Here is a 27469-nt window from a genome sequence, read left to right on the forward strand (position 1 = left end):
ACTAGTTCGTGGAAAAAATTGAAATGTAATATTTCTAGAGCAATGATAGGGAGTAATAATCTCCATGTAGGTGTGTGCAAATGTTACAACTATTGCATACCAAATATCATTTCACTTATCATTAGTGGTTTGAACCCCATGAAAAGTGACCCCATTTCAGTATAGAAAACAAATGAAATGAAATACCCTTTGCAAGCCATAAAGATCCATACACTTACACACAAGTTATTGTCCTGAAACTAGAAAAATGCTTGTTCTTTGCTCCCAATTCCTAAACTTTTAAGGCAATTACCCCCAGCCTTCCCTTTGTGGTATGGTACCTTGCAGTACAATTTCAGAGAGATCCATACACTTAAACACAAGTTATTGTCTGGAAACTAGAAAAATGCTTATTTTTGACCCCTTATTCCTAAACGTTTTGGGCAATACCCACAAACTCAATTCCAGCTATTCCTTTTTGATATGGAACTTTCAGAAAGATCCATACACTTACACACAAGTTATTGTCGTGAAACTAGAAAAATGCTTGTTTTTTGGCCCCTTTTTCCTATTATTTCGAGGCAATTACCCCCAAAATCAATCCCATCATTCCCTTTGTGATATGGAACCTTGTGGTACAATGTCAGAGAGATCTATACACTAACACAGAAGTTATTGTCTGGAAGTTACAAATTTTTTAATGCTTATTTTTGGCCCGTAATTCCTCAACTGTTGGTACCTTAACCCCCAAAATCAATCCCAACCTTCCTTTTGTGGTATATAACCTTATGGTAAAATTTCATAGAGATGCATTCACCTAAACTAAAATTATTGTGCGAAAACCAATTTTTTGCGGTCGTATAAAACTAAAATTTCCAAAAAATTAACTATTTCTGCACAGTAACCCAACAATAAGTTTTCCTATTGGTATGAAGATTACTGGACAGGTAGATCTAAACCTGTTTAAACACTTTCACCTACGTCAGTTTTTCTCTCACTGCTTCAGTTTTTGAGATGAAGGCAAAAAACTTCATTTGACCCCTATGTTCTATTTTTAGAAACTGCTGCCATGTTTTTGAATGGATCAAATCGCCGAATACAATCTATAAACTAGATGCCCTAAGGAACATTCAATTTAAGTTTGGATATTTGGCCGAGTAGTTTCAGAGAAGATTTTTGAAAAAGTAATGAGACTTGCACGAAAAAATGTAAAAAAATAAACGTTTCAAGGGCAATAACTCCTTAAAGAGTCAATTGACTATTTTGATCATTTGACTTATTTGTAGATCCTACTTAGCTGAAATTTTTTCATAAAAATAAATTATTTCGGACAGTAACCCTACAATGGGTGGTCCAATTGGTCTGAAAATTTCATAGCAGATAGATCTAGACTTATTCATCACTTTAACTACATGTCACTTTTGCTCTAACTGCTATAATTTTTTAGATAAAAGCCAAAAACTGCATTTGACCCCTATGTTTTAGTTTTAGCCATGGCGGCCATGTTTGTTAATGGATCAAAACTTCTGATACAATTTATAAACCAGTTACCCTAAGGAACATTCAGTTAAAAGAAGTATTACCCCGGGTAGTTTCAGAGATGTTTCTTGAAATAGTTTACGACATACAACAAGTGATGGCGCAAGTTAACATGGGGCCCTTCGGGCTGGGTGAGCTAAAAATGCTTGTTTTGGCACCCCAATTCCTAAACAGCTACGACAATAACCCCAACCTTCTTATTGTGGTATGGAACCTTGTGCTAAGATCCATACACATATACTCAAGTTATTGTCTGTGAACCTGCAAAATTTTTTTTTGTTACAACCTTTTTTGACCTCCAACCTTCCTATTGTGGTGTGGAACCTCGTGTTAAAAGACAAAAAAAAATCCTTACTTGTCATGGTCTTAAAACCAGACAATAAATTTTTTTTGGCCCTTTTCTTACACATCCATACACTTACACTAAGTAATTCTCGCGAACTAATTTATTTTCCATTAACCAGTAAAACTTACCTTTTTTGGTCCCTAATTACAAAACCGCAATGACAGTAGCCCCCAAAAACAATCCCAACCATCCTTTACTGGTATGGAATCGTGTGCTAAAATTTCAGAGATGCATGAACTTATACTTGTTATTGTCTGCGAAACAAAAATGTCTTCCGACGCAGACAACACCACAACATAGTACTACCTGCTGTCGTATAAAAATTCCAAATATTTTAGTTTCTATACCTCAACTAAATGTTATGAAACTTACACAATGCTTATTACTACAACACTCAGATCAAGTACAAATTTGGGTAGCATCACTTTTACAGTTCGTGAGTTATGCCCCATTATAACGTTATATGCAAGCGGGGGCATCATCCGTGTCCCATGGACTAAAATCCCACCACTCAGAAGAGTAAAATCTAAAGTTTCATGAAACTGCTCAAAAGAGTTTTTAAGTTTTAGTCCGAAAACTGGAAAATCACCCTTTTTAAAGAAAAAAAACCACAACTCTAAAACATAAAATCTAAAATTCTTTTATGAAAGGGAGATCACATCAATAGATCTAAACAATTCACCAAAGTTTCATGCAAATTTGCAAATTGAATTAAGCGTTTTTGAGTTATTGTCCGACATGTTGACGACGGACGGACAACCGTATACCACCATACGTCCAGTAAACATAAAACGGTCCAAAAACCAAAAATTTAAAACAGATAGATTGCCCACATAAAAGAACACCAATTTCATTTTTTGATGACATTAAAAAGTTTAATATTTGACCACAATTTGGACCAACTTTTTAATAGTTGTTTTTGGCCCCTTTCCGACCCCTTATTATTAAATAGTTTGGGCCATGACCCTCAAATCAATCCCAACTTTCTTTTTAAGTATGTTGTAACCTTGTAGTAAAATTATATTCAAGTTATTGTCTTCAAACCATACAAATAATTGTTTTTGGCCCCGAATTACAAAACAACCACCCCAAAAATCAATCCCAACCCTCCGATTGTGGTATGGAACTTTGTGCTAAAATTTCAGAGAGATCATTACAATTGTATTCAAGTTATTTTTTGCACACCAAAATGTCTTTCGACTCAGAAGCAGACATTGCCATAACATATCGATGGAAAAATGATTTTTTGAGTGATTTTTTAAGTCCAAGGACCATAACGCTACAATAAAATCATCCAAACTGAACAAATTGCACACCTATCTACAACTTGTCATGGTTAAACTATATACCAAATATCAATCAATGAATGAAAAAAATGAAAAAAGCTGATCACTTGCCTTAATTTTCCAAGTCCAAGGAACATAACTCTGCACAAAATCATTAGTTCGGAAAAAAATTAAAACTTGATCTGTAACTAATATATATAAGATGTGGTATGAGCACCAATGACACAACTCTCCATCCAAGTCTGCTATGTATAAAAAGTTAGCAATTATAGGTCAAAGTATGGCCTTCAACACAGAGCCTTGGCTCACCCCAAACAGCAAGCTATAAAGGGCTCCAAAATGACTAGTGCAAAACAATTCAAATGGGAAAACCAACGGTCTAATCTATATAAATAAACTGATTTGCTGAGCGCAGATGTCCAACCTTGAACAGTTGGGGCAAAAATGGACACAATATTCAAGCTTGATATAGGTCTGAATTTGGATTGTAATTAAATATTTGACACATTATAGGTTTCTGACACAGAATAAATGTAGTCAAAGATTTCTTGCTGTTGTGCAATACACTGTGCTGTTGCGCAATACTTAGTAAATCTGTTTTCAGACTATATACAAAGAATTAGCAATTTAATAAATTGTGACCCTCATTTTTTTTTGGAAAATTGACAATTTCTTGAATCTTGAGGGAACAAAAATAGACCCCCCCCCCCCCAAAAAAAACTGTTTTTTTACCCATCCTCCAAAAAAAAATAATATTTGAAGAGAATTTTCTTTCGAGGAAAAAAAACCTTCCAAAAAAATTAATTTTGAATGAATTTTCTTCATGTAAAATGTGGTACAAATTAAGAGACATCCATACACTTAAACACAAGTTATTGTCCTGAAACTAGAAAAATGCTTGTTTTGGCCCCTAATTCCTAAACGGTTGGGACCATCACCCCAAAAAACAATCCCAACCTTCCTTGTGATGTATTGAACGTTTTGATTAAATTTCATAGAGATCCATACACTTAACTTAAACTAAAGTTATTGTCCGGAATCCAAATGTATGATTTGAATTTATATTCAATTGAAGATTTCTTGCTGTTGTGCAATACTATGGTAAATCTGTTTTCAGACTATATACAAAGAATTAGCAAAATAAATTGTGACCGCCATTAAAATTTTTCTTTGGAAAATTTACAACTTCTTAAATCTTGAGGGAATAAAAATTGACCCCCCCCCCCTCCAAAAAAAAATAATATTCGAAGATAATTTTCCTTTGAGGAAAAATAATTGCCCCCCCAAAAATTTTTTTTTTTTAAACCCCCCCCCCCCCCCTTTTCCAAAAAAATAAATTTAGAAGAATCTTTCTTTTTGTAGAATGTGGTACAAATTAAGAGACATCCATACACTTAAACACAAGTTATTGTCTGAAAACTAGAATAAAATGCTCCGCAGGGCACAGCTTGATACGACCGCAGAGGTCGAACCCTGAACAGTTGGGGCAAGTATGGACACAACATTCAAGCTTGATACAGCTCTGAATTTGGATTGTGATTAAATATTTGACACAGCATAGGTTTCTGACACAGAATGAATGTGGTCTAAGAACTTAAAAATTTTAAATTTGACATTCACCTATTATGGTCCAATATCCAAAATCTAAATACATGGTTAGATTCAGCATATCAAAGAACCCCAAGAATTCAATTTTTGATGAAATCAAACAAAGTTTAATTTTGGACCCTTTTGACCTCAATGTGGACAAAGTTGATAATGGGGCCCAAAAATCAAAAATCTAAATACATGTTTAGATTCAGCATATCAAAGAACCCCATATATTCAATTTTTGTTGAAATCAAACAAAGTTTAATTTTGGGCCCCGATTTGGACCAACTTGAAAACTGGGCCCATAATCAAAAATCTAAATACATGTTTAGATTCAGCATATCAAAGAACCCTAAGAATTCAATTTTTGTTAAAATCAAACTAAGTTTAATTTTGGACCCTTTGGACCTTAATGTAGACCAATTTGAAAACGGAACCAAAAATTAAGAATCTAAATACACGGTTAGATTCGACATATCAAAGAACCCCAATAATTCAATTTTTGATGAAATCAAACAAAGTTTAATTTTGGACCCTTTGGACCTCAATGTGGACCAATTTAAAAACGGGGCCCAAAATCCAAAAACTTAATACACAGTTAGAATCGGCATATTAAAGAACCCCAAGAATTCAAGAATAAAACCCCATTGAAATTGGTCAAGAAATAAGCAATTTATACGAAGTATCTTCTTTTGCACAATACTGTGCAATTGAATATTTCTTGCTATTGCGCAATACTGTACAATTGACAATTTCTTGCTATTGCGCAATATTGTGCTATTGAATATTTCTTGCTATTGCACAATACTGTTTGGTGTGTATCTCCTACCATATCATTATTATTTGCTTTTAAATATAAAACAGAAATAACCAACTTAATGTGGAAAATTTTAAAAGAAAAAAAAAAAAATCCCCCCCCCCCCCCCCCCATTTTTTTGAACCCCCTTATGATTCATCACCCCCAAACTCAATCCCAGCCTTCCCTTTGTGGTATGGTACCTTGCAGTAAAATTTCAGAGAGATCCATACACTTGAACACAAGTTATTGTCTGGAAACTAGAAAAATGCTTATTTTTGGCCCCTTTTTCCTAAATGTTTTGGGCAATTACCCCCAAACTCAATTCCAGCTTTCCCTTTGTGATATGGAACCTTGTAGTACAATTTCATAAAGATCCATACACTTACACACAAGTTATTATCATAAAACTAGAAAAATGCTTGTTTTTTGCCCCTTTTGTGGCCCCTAATTCCTAATATTTAGAGGCAATTACCCCCAAAATCAATCCCAGCATTCCCTGTGTGATATGGAACCTTGTGGTACACTTTCAGAGAGAACCATACACTTGAACACAAGTTATTGTCTGGAAACTAGAAAAATGCTTATTTTTGGCCCCTTATTCCTAAATGTTTTGGGCAATTACCCCCAAACTCAATTCCAGCTTTCCCTTTGTGATATGGAACCTTGTAGTACAATTTCAGAAAGATCCATACACTTACACATAAGTTATTGTCATGAAACTAGAAAAATGCTTATTTTTGGCCCCTTTTTGGCCCCTAATTCCTTAAATGTTGGTACCATAACCCCCAAAATCAATCCCAACCTTCATTTTGTGATATTGAACCTTATGGTAAAATTTCATCAAGATCCATTCACTTAAACTAAAGTTAGAGTGCGAAAACCAATGTGATTTCGGACGACGACGACGACGACGCCAACGTCATACCAATATACGTCAGCAAAAATTTTTTGCGGTCGTATAAAAACAGTTTTAGACCCTTATTGGCTCCCAATTCCTGCTCCGTTTGGGCAATTACCCCCAAAATGAATCCCAACCTTCTACTTGTGGTATTGAACCTTGTGTACAATTTCATAGCAATTAAAATACTTTATACAAGTTATTGTCCTGAAACTAGAAAAATGCTTGTGGGTAAAAGGGGGGGGGGGGGGGGGGTTCAAATGACCATGGCCAAGTAAAACTGCTTACACATCTTTTATTCTTATCAAGTAATTATAAAAGAATTATTCCTTGTAAAGTTGTTTAAATAGCTATGACAATTTGATAGCTCACTTCAGAGCGGACACATTTTCACATATGTGGTTAAATTATCTGGGTACTAAGTGAGATTCATTTCCCAACAATCTAATAACTCAATAGTTTTAAAACCTTTATTCTATGGTCCTCTACCCTACAAATCTTATACAATTTTTATAGCTTCCTATGCAGAGTGGGTTTTGCTCATTGTTAAAGGCTGTACCCTGGCCTGGTGGAGAGTTGTCTCATTGGCAATCATATCACATCTTATTTTTATAGTAATAAATATTACTGGTCAGTAGTTTAAGAAAAAATTCTCTGTAGATTGAAGCTGCATGTGCTTAGATTGATCTCTTGCATAAAAATAAAATAAAATGTTTTCCTGCCTGCTTTCTCTTTGAAATTTCTTACATTAGGGGGAATCAGCATTCAATTTCTGGGTACAGATTTGTTTTATACAGACGGACAACCACCATTTCTATATTGCCCACACCACACGCAAGACAGGGGACAAAAATACACTAGTTATCAACCATCAAAAATCGGAAATACTTCAATACATATAATGACTAAGTGTGTTATTGACATATACATATATATATGTATATTTCTACTTTTAGGGATGCCTAAAAAAAAGCAATACCTGCAGGAGTCTCTTGATAAAGCTGTTGGTGCAGTGAATTCTAACAAAATGAGCATTTCAAAAGCAGCTAAAGAATATGGGGTTCCGCGGACAACTATATCCGACCATGTCAATGGAAAATACGACAACCATTTGAATGGGCCTTCAAAAATGCTAACAGATGAGGAAGAGACATCCTTGATCAACTATGTCAAGTATATGTCTGAAAGGGGTTTCCCATTGACGAGAAGGATGTTGAAGGCATTTGTTCTTTCAATCGTGGAAAAATCAGGCAGGAAAACACTATTTAATATGGACAAAGGTCCGAGCAACAAATGGATCAACAAACTCCTGAACAGACACAGGGAACTGTCGGAAAAACTTCCTGAACAGCAGGACAAAGCCAGGAGGCGTATGTCGAATGTCACAGTTGTGGACCAGTATTTTAAACTGCTTTCTGACACAGTTGATAGTTTAGGTTTGACAAATAAACCTAACCAAATCTTTAATTGTGATGAATCTGGGTTCAGTGGCAAAGAAAAAAGTAAAGAAAAAGTTTTAACACTAAAAGGTTCCCATAGTTATCAGCAAAAAGTGATGGTGCATGGTCACATCACTGTACATATGTGCATAGGTGCTGATGGACATGTCCTTCCATCTTTTATCATTTTTGACGACTGCCTTCCACACAGGAACTTTAAAGATGGTGTTCCAGATACCTGGCTGTACGGCTCATCTGAATCAGGTTATATGGACACAGAGTTATTTGAAAACTGGTTTGACAAAGTGTTCCTCCCATTCTGTGGAACCAGAAGACCAGTGTTATTAATATTTGACAACCATGACTCACACATTAGTATCGACCTGATTGAAAAGGCTAAGGCAAACAACATCCACATTATTGGCTTACCACCACACACTACTCATCTGCTTCAGCCCCTTGATGTTGCCATCTTTGGTCCCTTGAAAGAAAAGGTCAACCAATTAGCTGTGACAGTGGGAAACCTGAACAAGTCTGCCACCATAGGCAAAGCAAAGTTTCCTGCTTTATTAAGGTATTTACAGTATGCTGGGTTATGATTAAAATATTTATTTGGTATAAATGAATTTTGTATTGCAATGGTTAATTATCATTCGACAATTTAACTTATTTAGTGAAATTTATTTTCATTTCAATGGGAAAAAAATATTTTGCTGACAAAAACAAGCATTTTGGTACACAATTTTGGTACACAATATAAGGAAACATTATCTTCAAATCAAATTACAAATTTTGTTTAAAATAAGAGTGCTTAACTCATAATTTAATTAATAATAGTTTGTACACTTATTTCACCTGATAAATAGAATGATATACACAACCAAAATTTATGATTCCACGCTTCCTCTTCACCTTGGCAGAATAATTCATATTTTCATGATTTTCAAATCAACAAGGTATTGATTTCCATCGGTCTCAGTAGTTACTAGCTGTATCCTTTCATTAAGCATCTGTAAGGAAATATAGTAACATGTAGTCATTGTAGATGAAAAAAAAAAAGAAATGGGGAATGTGTTCCCATGGACACAGATGATGCCCCAGCTAGCATATAAAGTTATAAAGGGACATAAATTAAGAACGGTAAAAGTGACACTACCAAATTTGTACTTGATCTGAGTTTTGTTGAAATAAGCATTGTGTATAAGTTTCATAACATTTGCTCGAGGCAAGCTAAAGTTAGAGAACGGAAACCAATTTTGGGACGTACGTACAGATGGACAAGGGGTAAAACTTAATGGCCCCTCCGCTACGGCGGGGGCATAAAAATAACAAAGAATGTGTCCATAGTACACGGATGCCCCACTCCGATATCGTTTTCTATGTTCAGTGGACTGTGAAATTGGGGTCAAAACTCTAATTTGGTATTAAAATTAGAAAGATCATATCATATGGAACATGTGTACTAAGTCTCAAGTTGATTGGACTTCAACTTCATCAAAAACTACCTTGACCAAAAACTTTTAACCAGAAGCGGGACAGACAGACGAATGGACGGACACACAGGCCGAAAAACATTTATAATGCCCCTAGGTGGGGCATAAAAAAGAAGAATGTGTCTTGAGGACATAAATGCCACAACTCTCGTTTTGAAAAGAAAATGGGACAGAAGGAAGGTTAAGGGTAACATTTAATGCCCTTGGAAAATTTGAAAGTTATGGCTGATTTATAATGTTTCTTTTGCATTTGTGAGCTCATTGTTTCTTACTTGTTGATATTCAAATTTTAGTCACATGAAGCACACCAACTTTTATTTCACATCACTTGCATAATCTTATTACTGTATGATATAACCCATGACAAGAACAAATACCTTATAACTACTTTTCACTTTATAAATTCTTCCTTCTCGAATAATGGGTATGATTTTTATTTCCAGCACTGCAATTGACCAGACTTTATCCTTAGCACGTGTGAAAGAGTCTTTTAGGAAATCTGGAATGTATCCTGTAGACAGGTCCATAATTCCCAATTCTCAACTAGCTCCAGCAGACTTTCATAAAACTGAAAAGGGAAATAAAGAGATTACAGATGTAGATGTTACAATTATCACTAGTAATGGTAATATTTTGTAAACTATGTTAAAGCAAGCATTATGCTCCTGATTTCAACACTTAACTCCGTAGATTAAGAAATGTTTGCATGCATCTGTTGAAAATGGAAAAAAAATTGAGATTTTTTTTTTAATTTCTGGAAAAGTGGCCACATCTTTAATTATTTGCAAATCTATTCTATTTTTGTGACACCTAATTCATGCAACATTATCAAGAATTCAAACATCACAAAGATTTCTGAATTTACCATATGAAATTGTTAAAAAAAGTTCTGATGTATAAAGTTTTAAAATGTCTGATGTTATAGTTTGACACTGTAAAAAGACATATGACATCATACTGTTGCATGTATGTGCAAAAGAGTAGATCAACGATTCACAGAATTTTTAATTTATCACAAAAGAGTGTTGACCATAAGAGAAATAGGTTTAACAACTCTTGAGAATTGGATATCGCATCATATCAACTCTCGTTAAAATTAGTTTAATCCTTAAAATATTTCCATACATCAAATATAGTTGACCTATTGCATACAGTTTAAAAAAAAGAGACCAAAACACAATAAAATGCTTCGCTGAGAGCAGCCTGATACGACTGCAGAGGTCAAATCTTGAACAGTTGGGGCAAGTTTGGACACAATATTCAAGCTTGATACTGTCTGAATTTGGATTGTGATCCAATTTTTGACATAATATAGGTTTCTGACACAATTTGTCAAAATAAATGTGGTCAATGATCTTAAAAATTTGAAATGGGACATTTAATTTACCTAGTATGGTCTGATATCTAAAATCTAACGACATGGTTATATTCAGCATATAAAAAAACACCAATAAGGCCAAGTAAATTTAATTAGTAGATTTTCATCCAAATTTTTGAAAAAAATGGGGTGGGTGGGAGGATTTTATTTTTTATTTTTTATTAAATATGAAACGCTCTTGTGACGTGTTCTTCATATATGCAAGTGTAATAATAAGGTTCTATCGTGTATATACATGTATAACGAATCAAACATAAAAAGAAATGCAAAAACCAAAATTTGAAACAGGAAGTTATTAATGAAACGAAATTATCGAAAGTTACCGGTAACGAAAATGAACAAAATCCGGAAATCCTAAATGTTTCAAAATAAAAAAAATTGGGGCGGAACGATTTCAGAGGGGCGGGCGGGGATGAAAATCTATCAATTAATTTTAATTAGCCTAATTTAATTTTAGTTGAAATCAAACAAAGTTTAATTTTGGACCCTTCAAACCTTAATATGAACTAATTTGAAAACAGGGCCCAAAATAAAAATCTAAATGCACAATAAGATTCAGCAACACAATTTAGACCAATTTAAAAATTGGGCCCAATATAAAAAAAATTATACAAGGTTAGAACCCTCAAAAAATTAAAGACTTAATTAATCTGATCAAAATTGGTTCAAATATTTGTATTTGTTTTCAATTGAAGATTTCTTATTGCGCAATACTGTGCAATTGAAGATTTCAAAAATTTGAAGAAAAAAAATGAACCCCCCCCAAAAAAATATCCCCCCAACATTTTGAACACCACAACCCCCCCCCCCCCCTCCCCTTTTAGAGTAATTAACCCCAAAGCAATCCCAGCCTTCCCTTTGTGATATGGAACCTTGTGGTACAATTTCAGAGAGATCCATACACTTACACACAAATTATTGTCCGGAAACTACAAAAATGCTTGTTTTTGGCCCCTTATTCCTAAACTGTTGGTACCATCACCCCAAAATCAATCACAACCTTCCTTTTGTGGTATTGAACCTTCTGGTAAAAAATCATAGAGATCCATTCTCTTAAACTAAAGTTATTGTCCGGAAACCAAATGTGTCTTCGGATGACAACATCATAGTATTATACTACGCAATTTGCAGTTGTATAAAAACTAAACTTTAACCACTGAACCATGAAAATGAAGTGAAGGTCAGATGATACCTACCAGACAGACACATACAGCTTACAATCATTACACACACCAAATATAGTTGACCAATTGCTTCAAGTTTTAAGAAAAACAGACCAAAACACAATAAAATGCTCCGCAGGGCGCAGCTTGATACGACCGCAGAGGTCGAACCCTGAACAGTTGGGGCAAGTATGGACACAACATTCAAGCTTGATACAGCTCTGAATTTGGATTGTGATTAAATATTTGACACAGCATAGGTTTCTGACACAGAATGAATGTGGTCTAAGAACTTAAAAATTTTTAAATTGGACATTCACCTATTATGGTCCAATATCCAAAATCTAAATACATGGTTAGATTCAGCATATCAAAGAACCCCAAGAATTCAATTTTTGATGAAATCAAAGTTTAATTTTGGACCCTTTTGACCTCAATGTGGACAAAGTTGATAACGGGGCCCAAAAATCAAAAATCTAAATACATGGTTAGATTCAGCATATCAAAGAACCCCATATATTCAATTTTTGTTGAAATCAAACAAAGTTTAATTTTGGACCCTGATTTGGACCAACTTGAAAACTGGGCCCATAATCAAAAATCTAAAAACATGTTTAGATTCAGCATATCAAAGAACCCTAAGAATTCAATTTTTGTTAAAATCAAACTTAGTTTAATTTTGGACCCTTTGGACCTTAATGTAGACCAATTTGAAAACGGAACCAAAAATTAAGAATCTAAATACACGGTTAGATTTGGCATATCAAAGAACCCCAATAATTCAATTTTTGATGAAATCAAACAAAGTTTAATTTTGGACCCTTTGGACCTCAATGTGGACCAATTTAAAAACGGGGCCCAAAATCCAAAAACTTAATACACGGTTAGATTCAGCATATTAAAGAAGAACAAGAATTCAAGAATAAAACCCCATTGAAATTGGTCAAGAAATAAGCAATTTATACGAAGTATCTTCTTTTGCACAATACTGTGCAATTGAATATTTCTTGCTATTGCGCAATACTGTACAATTGACAATTTCTTGCTATTGCGCAATATTGTGCTATTGGATATTTCTTGCTATTGCGCAATACTGTGCAATTAAAGATTTCTTGCTATTGCGCAATACTGTGCAATTGAAGATTTCTTGCTATTGCACAATACTTATTATATCCTGTTTGGTGTGTATCTCCTACCATATCATTATTATTTGCTTTTAAATATAAATCAGAAATAACCAACTTAAAATGGAAAATTTTAAAAGAAAAAAAAAGGAAAAAAAGAAAAAAAAAGGAAAGAAACCCACCCCCCCCCCCAAATTTTTTGAACCCCCTTATGATTCATCACCACCAAACTCAATCCCAGCCTTCCCTTTGTGGTATGGTACCTTGCAGTACAATTTCAGAGAGATCCATACACTTGAACACAAGTTATTGTCTGGAAACTAGAAAAATGTGTTTTTTGGCCCCCAATTCCTAAACGTTTCGGGCAATAACCCCCAAACTCAATTCCAGCTTTCCCTTTGTGATATGGAACCTTGTAGTACAATTTCAGAAATATCCAAACACTTACACACAAGTTATTGTCATGAAACTAGAAAAATGCTTGTTTTTTCCCCCTTTTTTGGCCCCTAATTCCTAAAATTTTAAGGCAATTACCCCCAAAATCAATCCCAGCATTCCCTGTGTGATATGGAACCTTGTGGTACAATGTCAGAGAGATCCATACACTAACACACAAGTTATGTCTGGAAGTTACAAAAATGCTTATTTTTGGCCCCTAATTCCTTAACTGTTGGTACCATAACCCCCAAAATCAATCCCAACCTTCCTTTTGTGGTATTGAACCTTATGGTAAAATTTCATAGAGATCCATTCACTTAAACTAAAGTTAGAGTGCGAAAATCAATGTGTCTTCGGTTGACGACGACAACGAAGACGACGCCAACGTCATACCAATATACGACCGCAAAATTTTTGCGGTCGTATAAAAACTAAACATGGAGCAATGAACCATGAAAATGAGGTCAAGGTCAACTAAAACCTGCCAGACTGACATGTACATCGTATAATATATCCATACACTAAATATAGTTGACCTATTGAATACAGTATTAGAAAAACAGACTAAAACACAAACATGTAACATTGAGCAATAAACCGTGAAAATGAGGTCAAGGTCAAATAAAATCTGCCAGACTGACATGAACATCGTAAAATATTTCCATACATCAAATATAGTTGACCGACTGCATACAGTTTAAAAAAACAGACCAAAACACAAAAACTTTAACTTTAACCACTGAACCATGAAAATGAGGTCAAGGTCAGATAACACCTGCCAGTTGGACATGTACACCTTGCAATCATTACATACACCAAATGTAGTAGACCTATTGCTTACAGTATCTGAGATATGGACTTGACCATGAAAACTTGACCTTGTTCACTGATCCATGAAATGAGGTTGAGCTCAAGTGAAAACTGTATTAAAGCTCATGAGGACCTTGCAAGGTTCACACATACATGTACCAAATAAAGTTATCCTAGTATTACTCTTTATATGAGAGAAATTAACATTACAAAAAATCTTGCAGACGGAAACTTCATATCATAAGGCCTCTATATACAAAGTATGAAGCATCCAGGTCTTCTATCTTCTGAAATATTAAGCTTTTAAGGTGTAATACCACCATTGATTTTCCCCTATTAGTCTTTGTTAAATTTGCACTTTTCAAAAAATTGTGCAGAATTTATCTTTGTTTCAAATAAAGAAATACTTGGCATGAGTAAAGTTTTATCCTGTCCAGTACTATAGAAAAAATTTCACATAACATTTCATTGCATATAAGAAAATAACCATCACTGGAAGTTAACCAATCAAATTTTCCCCCTTTTTTAACCTGTGTACAAGCTTTAGTAACCATGTAACCTCAAGTTTCCAAAATATTCTATAGAAACCCCAAATAAAGAAATAATGGTGCTTTGAAATACCCAAGATATATGTTTATGACTCAGAAATGTTTTACTGCAATGAAATGTAGGATCAATTACCTACAACTGTCAAATTCAAGGGAATATTTTTTTTCGACCTATTTTCGTATGCAACCGGATGTGACGTACTATGATTTGGTGGTATTACACCTAAAGAAGACTTTTTTGTTGAATAAACTGAATGTGACTTTTTTCCTTTGTAATACTGGTTATTTCAAGCATTCCTGTCAAGTTTTGTCATAATCAGTTCAATAGTTTGAGAAAAATCTAGTATAATGTAAGACGACATCTACAGCGATTCGAACAAAATTTCTTCGAAAAATTCAAACCAAGCCGCATCATGATAGAATATAGTGTGGACCAAAAAATGATCAAATATTTATCTCATCTGCCTACAAACAGTTGAATATGATACAAAAGATGACTTTAGGATGATAAATACTACTAATGGACCTCTTATTCTTCCTGATAAAGTCTCTTTTGGTCCATTTATACCTCTCATTTCCTCAAAATTTCTACTTTTTAGGCCAATAAATAAAAATTTTGGGGTAACTTTCACTCATTTATGATAGAAATGTTATTATAAATGATGAATTGAAGTATTCAAGCTGCTTGAACTATCCGTATAAAAGTTTACTGTCTCCAAGAAGGTTTCAATAAGTCCTTGCGTAAAACTTAAATTTACGCCGCGTTCCAGAGAGGGACATAAAAAACTTCTCTCTTGGTGAATAATTTGTTGTTACTGCTTTAAAAATAATTTCATTTACTTAAAACTATATATTTATTAAAGTATTTCTTAGGAAAGATTTTCCAGTATAGCAGAATATAAGAAATAAGAAGAAAAAGCTCCCCAAGACTCTAAGTATGGCTTGTTCTGTCAACTAATATTCATGGTAAAGTCCTATTTCAAGGAAATTTTCTCATAAAATGTATTTTGGAGACTCAATCCACTCAGAATATTTCATTATTTGTAATATTTCACTTAAATAGCAAGAAATTTTAACACATGAGAGTACTCACAAGGTCAAAGGTGCATGTACAGCTTCCCATATTAGGTGTAATACCACCATTGATTTTCCCCTATTAGTCTTTGTTAAATTTGCACTTTTCAAAAAATTGTGCAGAATTTATCTTTGTTTCAAATAAAGAAATACTTGGCATGAGTAAAGTTTTATCCTGTCCAGTACTATAGAAAAAATTTCACATAACATTTCATTGCATATAAGAAAATAACCATCACTGGAAGTTAACCAATCAAATTTTCCCCCTTTTTTAACCTGTGTACAAGCTTTAGTAACCATGTAACCTCAAGTTTCCAAAATATTCTATAGAAACCCCAAATAAAGAAATAATGGTGCTTTGAAATACCCAAGATATATGTTTATGACTCAGAAATGTTTTACTGCAATGAAATGTAGGATCAATTACCTACAACTGTCAAATTCAAGGGAATATTTTTTTTCGACCTATTTTCGTATGCAACCGGATGTGACGTACTATGATTTGGTGGTATTACACCTAAAGAAGACTTTTTTGTTGAATAAACTGAATGTGACTTTTTTCCTTTGTAATACTGGTTATTTCAAGCATTCCTGTCAAGTTTTGTCATAATCAGTTCAATAGTTTGAGAAAAATCTAGTATAATGTAAGACGACATCTACAGCGATTCGAACAAAATTTCTTCGAAAAATTCAAACCAAGCCGCATCATGATAGAATATAGTGTGGACCAAAAAATGATCAAATATTTATCTCATCTGCCTACAAACAGTTGAATATGATACAAAAGATGACTTTAGGATGATAAATACTACTAATGGACCTCTTATTCTTCCTGATAAAGTCTCTTTTGGTCCATTTATACCTCTCATTTCCTCAAAATTTCTACTTTTTAGGCCAATAAATAAAAATTTTGGGGTAACTTTCACTCATTTATGATAGAAATGTTATTATAAATGATGAATTGAAGTATTCAAGCTGCTTGAACTATCCGTATAAAAGTTTACTGTCTCCAAGAAGGTTTCAATAAGTCCTTGCGTAAAACTTAAATTTACGCCGCGTTCCAGAGAGGGACATAAAAAACTTCTCTCTTGGTGAATAATTTGTTGTTACTGCTTTAAAAATAATTTCATTTACTTAAAACTATATATTTATTAAAGTATTTCTTAGGAAAGATTTTCCAGTATAGCAGAATATAAGAAATAAGAAGAAAAAGCTCCCCAAGACTCTAAGTATGGCTTGTTCTGTCAACTAATATTCATGGTAAAGTCCTATTTCAAGGAAATTTTCTCATAAAATGTATTTTGGAGACTCAATCCACTCAGAATATTTCATTATTTGTAATATTTCACTTAAATAGCAAGAAATTTTAACACATGAGAGTACTCACAAGGTCAAAGGTGCATGTACAGCTTCCCATATTAGGTGTAATACCACCATTGATTTTCCCCTATTAGTCTTTGTTAAATTTGCACTTTTCAAAAAATTGTGCAGAATTTATCTTTGTTTCAAATAAAGAAATACTTGGCATGAGTAAAGTTTTATCCTGTCCAGTACTATAGAAAAAATTTCACATAACATTTCATTGCATATAAGAAAATAACCATCACTGGAAGTTAACCAATCAAATTTTCCCCCTTTTTTAACCTGTGTACAAGCTTTAGTAACCATGTAACCTCAAGTTTCCAAAATATTCTATAGAAACCCCAAATAAAGAAATAATGGTGCTTTGAAATACCCAAGATATATGTTTATGACTCAGAAATGTTTTACTGCAATGAAATGTAGGATCAATTACCTACAACTGTCAAATTCAAGGGAATATTTTTTTTCGACCTATTTTCGTATGCAACCGGATGTGACGTACTATGATTTGGTGGTATTACACCTTAAGAAGTTAGTTATAACGCCACCGCCGGATAAATATCCCTTTGTCAAGCATGTCAAGCTGTTTGTAACAGAAGCCACAGGCTAGACAAAAAAACCTAAAAAAATATTTTAATAATATTCAGATGAATGTTTTGTGTTTATTATTTAATTCAACGATGAATGCGAAGTGAAAATAAATATTAACATCGAGCATATATATCATATAGTAATAATAAACTCACCGAAGGCTCGTTATTATATAGAAATTAAATAACACAAGTTGTTATCAAGCGATATCCTATTCTCACTCGTTATGAAACCTATAATCATTGTTTCACAGGTATAAACAGTTCTATCCTGAGTTTGACAATAACTCATTAGCCTTTCAATTAATACTATTATAGTGTAAATTTTTTTTCTTTTGTAGAGCACCAGGAATCAACAATTCTTTGTCACTGTTGTGGCAACACTTTAACATACACAACAGAAACTGAGCTGAACAAAACAACAGAAAATCCACTCGTTACAAAAAACTTAATCCCAAAAAGTTTAGCTGATGTGTTGTTACCCCCTGCAAATCCATCTCAGGCAAAAAAAACTTCTAGTAAAATTGTAACAGAAGCAAGAGTCATTACAGGGGATGAAATGCTACAGACAGTCAGGGGTACTACTTGTACAAGTAATCTTTATTTACTTGAAGAAGTAAATAAAATAAACTTATATAAGTTTATTATAATGTTTGAATAATCTCCCCTTAATTTTCTCAAAAATTTACTTGTATAAGTAAATTTTTATTACAATACCACAAAAATTCTCAAGTTTTGAGATGTAAAAACATGCTTTTAACAATTTTTCTCAGGTTAGCTAATAATTTTTGATTAGAGTTCAATGTTTCATCTCATTAATTCAACAAAGAAACTGATTGCGCAAAGATCTTAAGTATTTGCGCAAGGCCTTCAAAAATTGCCCCTTGGGGGCTTGTAAATGAGCAGTGTTCTGAAGATAACAGACAAATGAGATTTTCATTGTCCATGAAATTACACTTAAATGATTAGTAAAGACATCTGCAAAGGACAGACAATCAAAAATTCTATTAGAGCAAAGAAGTCCTAAGAATTCAAGAAAAGAAGATAGGATGACTTTTTTACTTGTATAAGTAAAAAAATCTGAATGTCTAAGGGACATAACTAAGCCCAATTTTTTTTACCTATACAAGTAAATAAAATACACTTGTATAAGTATCCTACAAATTTACTTATATAAGTATATCAATATTTACTTCTTCAAGTAAATAAAAATTACTTGTACAAGTAGTACCCCTGACTGACAGAAACTGCAGTATAAGCATGATGAAGCAAAAAAGTTGGAAGAAGAGAAAGAAAAGAGGAAAACAGAAAGAGCGAGAAAGAAGGAAGAAGCTGAAGTTTTAAAGGAGGCAAAGAAGGAGGAAAGAGAAAGGAAGAAAAGAGACAGAGAATTGAGAGACACTGAAAAAGAAGACGAAAGAGAGAGGAAGAGACAGAGGAAGGAAGAAAAAAGAAATAAGCAATCTAACCAACAAATCACTGCTCAAGTCCACCAGTATGCTACATGTAGTAATTCATCTGTAGACAGTAGAAGAAGTAGCAGAGTGAAGACACCTTTAATAAGGGAAGAGTTTTTACAATTTGATAGTGATATTGACATTATTGAGACAATGGAAGAATAGGGAATAAAACAAAAATCTATCCAAAGACTCTTGTCATACTGAATTTGAAGAACTGTGCAATTTGTTTTTAAATAATGTTTGAGATCGCAATTGCATTTTATTGATTTAAATTTCATACTGTTCATAACAAACTTATTGCTGCAATATTGATAAAATTTTGATAACACAAATATCTTCTGTAGGGGATACAATCAATTTTTTCACTTCTATATTTCATGTAAATTTTAAGCTACAGAAAATCATATTTTTTCCTAATCTTTAAATTCAACATATTGATTAGATTACCTTTATTTGCCCTCTTCATATTGTATCTGGAAGTAAAATTAAAAAGTGGTAGCGATAAAGTTTTAACCCATGATTTGGATTCACAAAATGAAAAAAATAATCAATGGTCAAGTTGCAAAACTATTACATTATTGGTAATTCTAAAACAAAAACAAATGAACATGATGAATGTACATGCGGTTTTTGAAACATTGAAAAGAAAATTATATGAAAAATAACAAGTACTTCAAGAAGTACACACAAGTTCCATGTACAATGTATACCTTCCAGTATATACCAATATTTTAGCAACTGATTTTTGAAGATGTTAATTATAAACAAGTTGATGTATCCAATAATCTGAAACTTTCATAAAAACATTTTATATAACTTTTTAACCATCTAAAAATTTAGGGTCAGTAATTGGGCTATACTGTTCTCACAAAAGATTTTTTAAAGGATGTAATCATAAAGGACTCCTCCTTGTTTGTCTTGACCTGTCCCGCTAAAATGTACTACAAGTTCACCATCACTTCAGATAACCTGGATTTTTTTTTCAAGTAATAAAGGAATATTTTGTTCATTTAACAATGTTTAATGAAATACTTGTACATGATATAGCAGACATGTGTATTTAACCTTCAATTTACTAGCATACTCAAATTAAAAAAAAATTGTGTTTACAGTATCAGAAATTGATGATTTGACTTTGTTTTGATATGCCAATGTATTGAAACTAGAGGCTCTCAAGAGCCTGTGTCGCTCACCTGATTCTACTTTAATTTTGGAAATCATGTTAAAATAGATTAAAATCATAACATATACCCTAAATATGAGTGAGGCCAAATTTGGTTTAATATTGGCCCTGTAATTTTATAAAAAATCCTGGTGGCCATCTTGAACAGTAAATCAGCAACAAAGTAGCAACACTTCATCAGCACCTCATAAGAAACATTTATGCCATGTTTGGTTTCATTCCATTCAGTGCACCTCTAGAAGAAGCATGTGTATGTATTTCCAATGGGATCTTATGTTAAAGAAAGTCCCCCCGCTGGCGGTCATCGTGGATGAAGGATCAGCTTCAAAGTAACAACACTTAGTCAGCACCACATAAGGAACATTCATGCCATGTTTGGTTTCAATCCATTCAATGGTTCTCAAAAAGAAGACTTTTGTATGTATGGTCCATAGGGTCCTTTGTTAAACATAGTCCCCCGCAGGCGGCCATCTTGGATTATGGATCGGCTTCAAAGTTATAACACTTGGTCAACACCTCAAAAGGAACATTCATGCCATGTTTGGTTTCATTCCATTCAGCGGTTCTTTAAAAGAAGACATTTGTATGTATTTCCCTTAGGGTCCTATGTTAAACTAAGTCCCCCCTTGGCGGCCATCTTGGATGATGGATCGGCTTCAAAGTAACAACACTTTGTCAGCACCTCATAAGGAACATTCATGCCATGTTTAGTTTCATTCCATTCAGTGGTTCTCTAGAAGAATTTCAAAATGTAAAAAGTTAACGACGACGACTGACGCCAAGTGATGAGAAAAGCTCACTTGGCCCTTTGGGCCAGGTGAGCTAAAAAAAGGTATATTGTACCTGTAGTTTTGTCGTTATAAAAGACCAGGCTTTATTTTTGTTGCAGTCACAAGGAGCCATGTGAGCACACTTGAGGGTTTGTCATCTCAACTTTAAAAATTTGTCTGATGACCCCGGCTCCAAACCAAGATGGACCACATGGCTAAAATAGAACATATTGATAAAATGCAAGTTTTGTCTTTGTATTTGAACACCATAAATATAATTACAGAAAATCATATTTTTGCGGTAATCAGATATACCGCACGTTGCTATCCTAAACACGAAGGAAAACGCCCAAGACGGCCCAAAAATATATAGGTGGTGCTCCGGTCATTGGAGAGAACACAACATAGTTTTGTACACAAATATGGTGACACGAAACACGATCGGAAATTCATTTTACTATATATCTGAACGTTTAGATATGAACCGAAAAATATCGTGCGCCACACTGGCGCTGACATTTGCCACTCTATGCGCCATTTCTGGTCAAAAATGCGCAACTGGCGCACAACCTTCCCGATCACTGCAGACCAGTTCTTATAATGTTCAAATTAAGAAGATACTTCACCCTTTTAAACACGCAAAAAAATATTTCAGATGAACCCTGCAAGACAGACATGTTCTCTTTACAATCATAACATACCCTTATATAATTAACGATCTGCTCATTCCATTGCATCTGAGAAACAGACTAAAAAAAAACAGAAAACACACCACTGATCACCTTTAGCCATGAACCAGGAAATTGAGGCTGTGGTCAGTTGAATCCTTCCAGAAAGACATACACATCTTACAATTATTGCAGACACCAAATATAGATGACCTACACAGCTACATGTAGCTAAACATGATAGTACAAATTGAACATAAAAACTTGATTACATGCATATGTAGGTCAATAAATCACAAGAGCAATGTCAAGGAGTCTAGTACATGTACATGCAAATTTGATTACATGCATATGTAGGTCAATAAATCACAAGAGCAATGGTCAAGGAGTCAAGTACATGTACATCTTGCGGAGACTATATAGACTAGAGCATACATACATTGTATGACCAGCTATTGAGCTAATCAATATATATAAGCTAATCTAACAAGAGGGAAGAATTCAATTTTTCATTAATACTCAACCTTGTACACTACATGTAGTCCAAAACGTGTCTCAGACTAATGTACATCAGCTAATTTACAAAATAACAAATTCCTTAAAATATTAGGACTAACATGTACCATAATCAGGTTGAGAACAACCCCTCAAATGACCATCAATGTAATGAAAATCCCTTTTAATTTAAGAGGGGTACATTAAAAGAGATAACAAATATTTTTTTGGTAAAAACCACTTTAAATACAAATGAGCCTATATTTATATTATTTGAAGAAACTTTTCCCAAAGAACTATACATACAAACATGTATGGTCGTAACATGTCATGGACTTATTATATCTTCTTTTATATTGTTAAAAATAATGGGATCCCTCTTTTAGAAAAGTTGTTTTAACTATAATGAATTTTTCCCCTTTCAAGTTAAAAAAAAGTTTTTTTTTCTTTTTCCTACAACAGTAAAATGACCCCTTGCCCGAGGGAAAGTCCCTAATTTAAGGGATATTTCTCATTTGGGGGGTTGTTCCCAACCTGATTTGCCAGTACCAATGTATTTCATCAATTTATTATTATAGTGTAAGAGGACATCAAACTGATTTGTACTAATTAACGTCACAGTACCCAAATTGCACCGAGCACCCAAATTGCACCTATTCAACAAAAATAGCTGAGGAAATCTTACACGTTTTCTTTGAGACTAAACAATTTGTATTTTTATGATTTGACATTATGCACGTCTTTCAACATAGGTAAATATATTTAAAATATACACAAAATGTTAACGTTCACAGTTTATATCAGCATATGAACACATGATGAAGCATTCCCTGGAAAAAGTAAATCTACGGAAGACGGACGGACGGACAGACGGACAATGGTATACCATAATACGTCCCGTTTTTATAAACAATTCACCAAAGTTTTATGCAAATTGGTTAAAGCTCTTTTGAGTTAATGTCCGACATGTTGACGACGGATGGACAGAGGTAAACAGGCGTATAAAAATGAGTAAATATTAAATATGTAACAAGCATCCATTTCTTAAAAAATGAACAGTAACTAAGCATGGACCAATGTCAAATTGTTCTAAATATTTGAAAAAATTACACAAAACATCTCCTAACTTATTCGGTTTTTAAGGATGTGAATTTAAGCATTGATTCAATTTGGGTACTCCTCATTACAGTATTCTGGATCGTTTGGAGGTCTGTTGAAACCCGTTTTTCTGTGATTCAATATGGATTCAAAATTAAATTGGTGGAACCATTTACACAATAATGACACTTCTACAAAATAAACACAGAATGGAAACTTGTCTGGATCATAAATAAACGTAGGTTAAAAAACTGTCAAAATAGGTGCAATTTGGGTACCGTCACGTTACATGTATATATAATTTGATCAAGAAATTGGTCATCAAGATAACAGTTAACACAGTATCTATAGTACAAGTATATATGCAGCCATGTCTAGTTAGAATTGGTACATTTATACGATGCCTTGTGTACAGATAGTGGCAAACACTATGCATCTCCGGAACTTTTGCAACAACTCGTTGTGGGGCCAGCAGGTGGCATAATTTGTAACACATGCATCAGGACATGTCATGTGTTAAAAAGTTAACATAACCATGCGATACAACTGAAGACCCGGGGGGTGGGTGGGGGCACTTCCTATATACAAGGTGAAAGGATGTACAGCTGGAATATGTCACTTTTTCAGGCTTAAAAATGTGTGAATAGGTCGGAAAACTATCAGAAATATATGACAATGTCAATAAAGTTCCCATAACTTCTTCACTGTCATCTTTCTTGGTGTTAAAAATCGGTTGTGTTTTTATCAACCAATTTTTCTCTTTTGACACTTTGGTATTTCATTTGTACATTACACACCACATGAAACCCAAACAATACCTACACCATATATGAAAAGGTATACATTTTTAAAATATAAATTATATAAAAAGGATGGGGGTAAAAAGTAAAATCACAAAAATACTGAACTCCGAGGAAAATTCAATCGGAAAGTCCCTAATCACATGGCAAAATCAAATGACAAAACACATCAAACGAATGGACAACAACTGTCATATACCTGACTTGGTACAGGCATTTTCAAATGTAGAAAATGGTGGATTGAACCTGGTTTTATAGCGCTAAACCTCTCACTTGTACGACAGTCTTATCAAATTCGGTTATATTTACAACGATGCGTGAACAAAACAGACATTATAAATAAAATAGTCAAAATATGGGTACAGCAGTCATCACTGTGTTACAATATCAAAACAAACAATTATTTACAAAAACAGAACCCTAGCGGCACCCCTAACAATTAAGTATTGAAGTGGACCCCATCCCCTTAAAACAACATATCAAATGGTCGCCCCTTCTACTTCAGGTTCATCATAACAAATGGAAAAAAATGTCTGTATTTACACACCTAATTAATTAAATGTTGACCCGTTTTTTAGTGAAATTACCTGCGTGTAAACTGGAGCTGTCTGGAACTTGGAAGCTAATTCACCCTATTTCAAGTCAGATTTATAATATTAACGATCTCGAAATTATATCACAACCAAATGTGCGGTCTATTTTAAGTAAAGTCTTGACTGTTTATTCGTCTGTTTCAAATTTCTCCTCCTCACAGTTGGTCAGTCATCTTCATTCTACTTCGAGCCATGCTTTCCACGCCGGGGTTCACCGTTCATCAAAAAAGGGCGGTAAATCAAAATGAGGTACTTTGACGAGGTAAGTAAAGAGAGACAACTCCTGCGTAACGAAGACGACGCTTCAACGTTAAAAAAATATCTGCTTATCTCCAAATTGATTCATAACATTTTATGTAAAAGATCAATACTATACATTTTGTTAGAATAGTTTAAGATCGTGTTTAAAGTCATCTGACAACCATTGAGAGAGAATTGTATCAATTTCGGTGCTGACGGTAACTGGTCCTCGGTATCTTCAAATTTCGTACGAAATCGGACGCCGTAAAAAGTTAATTTCTAGAAAATTCGGTCAATATTAAATACTGACCAATTGAAGTATTAAAGTATTTTTGGTAACCACTTTCCTTGTCAAAGGATAGATTTAAATTTTCTCACGTTAAGAAGATAAATGACATATACTGACAAAAAGTGACGGTAACTGGTCCTCGACCAGTAGTGGTGGAATATGTATCTCTAATGATTTTTAGACGATATCTAAACAAAGTTTATCCTTCCTTTTCAAAGATTTTCAGAAAGTCGTGTTCTTTATATGTGACGTCATCAGGCATGGTCACCTTTTTTATGACGTCACAATATGAAATTCAGAAGAAACCAAGAAAATTTGACGTCATAATTAAATTTCGACCAATCACTTGCGGAGAACAAAGTTTTCTCTAGAGACGAGAAATATTTTACTCACACCGATCGAGAAATGTGAAAAAAAAATGTTTTCGGTTTGGTCATAAAGCTCCCCAGGTTTTCAAGCGTTTATACATTCTTGGCTTTCTAATGTTTGGACTTGATCGCTTCTGATAAAGGTAAATCCAGAAAAGCACTTCGGAAGCATGAAACTAAAAAAGTCTTTTTTCACATTTCCTTGCGCTCAACGAATGGATTTAATTTACTTAACCCGTTGGCCTTTACAATTATTATGCATAATACTTCCGCCCATGCTCTTATACGAAGAACTTGTATACCGGTTTTCACTAAACAAATGGAAATAAAAAATATTTGATATTTGTACCCCAGAAATCAAGTGATACTTGTAAAAAGTCTATGCATTTATCATATATGAAGATCCATAAGGGGGGCCTGTCCCCCTAAATCTTTGCAAACAAGGCCACCCGGATTCTTAAAAATGTAAAATGAATACTGAACGTATACTTCTGCGCAGAAAAACATACAGCGTCTGTGATTTTGAATAACTACAACCCTGGAAGTATACTTCATCGCTACAACTGGATCGACACCGTTGCTGGTGGATTAGAAGTTGTAAGTTATAAGTGTATTATAATTATCCACTTAGCTCTGATCTAAATGTTGCGATTATATTTAATAATACTGTAGGCCTAAAAACAATCTAATATGATTAGCAAATTAAATTTACTTTAGAAAAGGTTGACAGCAACCAATCTTGACTGTACTTTTGAAGTCCTTTCAGATTCCTATTTCATTTGACTTAATTTAACTACAACTTTCACGCTTAAAATGTGCATTTTAATATGACGCTATTCTTTCGCTTTGTAAATAAAGCCATACTCTAATAGGATATACATACCTGATGTCACAATTAACTTTGCAACGTCAGATATATTTTGAACAACGTTCGAGATAAAAATGGACATATCTGTGGGAGTTGCTCGTCCTTAAATTAAATAAAATCTTTTAAAAATAAGGATATTTGTATTTGTACACTTTTTAGTATTAAAACGATCGGTTATCCAGAACTTTTGTGCTTCATCAAATCAAAATGGCTGTGTTTTTTTCAAAAGTGTATAAATAGGTCCGCTTCGAACCTCTATATAAAACTAAGAAGATGTGGTATGATTTTAATAATCTGATTCCCTGTGTCCAAGCTTAAAAGGTGTGAATAATGTTCTTTTACAATGTCTTGTAATTGTAATCTCTTCCCTACCGCTGATGGGATCAAACTTTTGGAAGCTTTCTATATTGGATTCATTTGTTTTATGCACTCATGTTTAAATGAAATAAAAAGGTCTATTAATTTTGTTATTTTTTGTTCATTAAGGTAGTACCTTGAAGAAATTAATTTGGCTCGTTTAATTTTCATAAAATATTTACAAAATGTTTACTTTGACCCTTTGACAAAAATATAAAAATTTCAAAAAACTTGAACCACATACTTTATCGGAAAAATTTCATTGGATATATAGTTTGACAAGCACTAATTGTGATCATTGAGAAGCTTAAAATTTCCTTAACGATAGAACGTGATTAAACCGTTCGGCTGATTTTTACAGAGTTATCTCCATGTAGTGTTATGTACCACTTTAAATTAATTAAAACTAGAACACACCCGCGAA

General features: G+C 33.7%; 1 protein-coding gene across 1 annotated transcript; it reads left to right on the forward strand.

The window, feature by feature from the left end:
• The first annotated feature begins 6352 nt into the window (after positions 1-6352).
• Positions 6353-19478, forward strand: LOC127728966 (uncharacterized). Its single transcript, XM_052236546.1, has 4 exons — positions 6353-8450; positions 9813-9994; positions 18198-18434; positions 19126-19478. The coding sequence occupies exons 1-4, from the start codon at positions 7339-7341 to the stop codon at positions 19476-19478; spliced, it is 1884 nt and encodes a 627-aa protein (XP_052092506.1). The 5' UTR covers positions 6353-7338.
• Positions 19479-27469: the final 7991 nt, after the last annotated feature.

The sequence above is a fragment of the Mytilus californianus genome, unplaced genomic scaffold, assembly GCF_021869535.1.
Source record: "Mytilus californianus isolate M0D057914Y unplaced genomic scaffold, xbMytCali1.0.p SCAF_2, whole genome shotgun sequence".
NCBI classification, from domain to species: Eukaryota; Metazoa; Mollusca; class Bivalvia; order Mytilida; family Mytilidae; genus Mytilus; species Mytilus californianus.

What these genes read in the sequence shown, in the direction of transcription:
- LOC127728966 (XM_052236546.1), top strand. Translation starts at nt 7,339, where the DNA reads ATGACTAAGTGTGTTATTGACATATACATATATATATGTATATTTCTA. An exon ending in AAGTTTCCTGCTTTATTAAG is followed by an intron (nt 8,451 to 9,812) that starts GTATTTACAGTA and finishes TTTTATTTCCAG; the next exon opens with CACTGCAATTGACCAGACTT. An exon ending in AATGCTACAGACAGTCAGGG is followed by an intron (nt 18,435 to 19,125) that starts GTACTACTTGTA and finishes AGCATGATGAAG; the next exon opens with CAAAAAAGTTGGAAGAAGAG.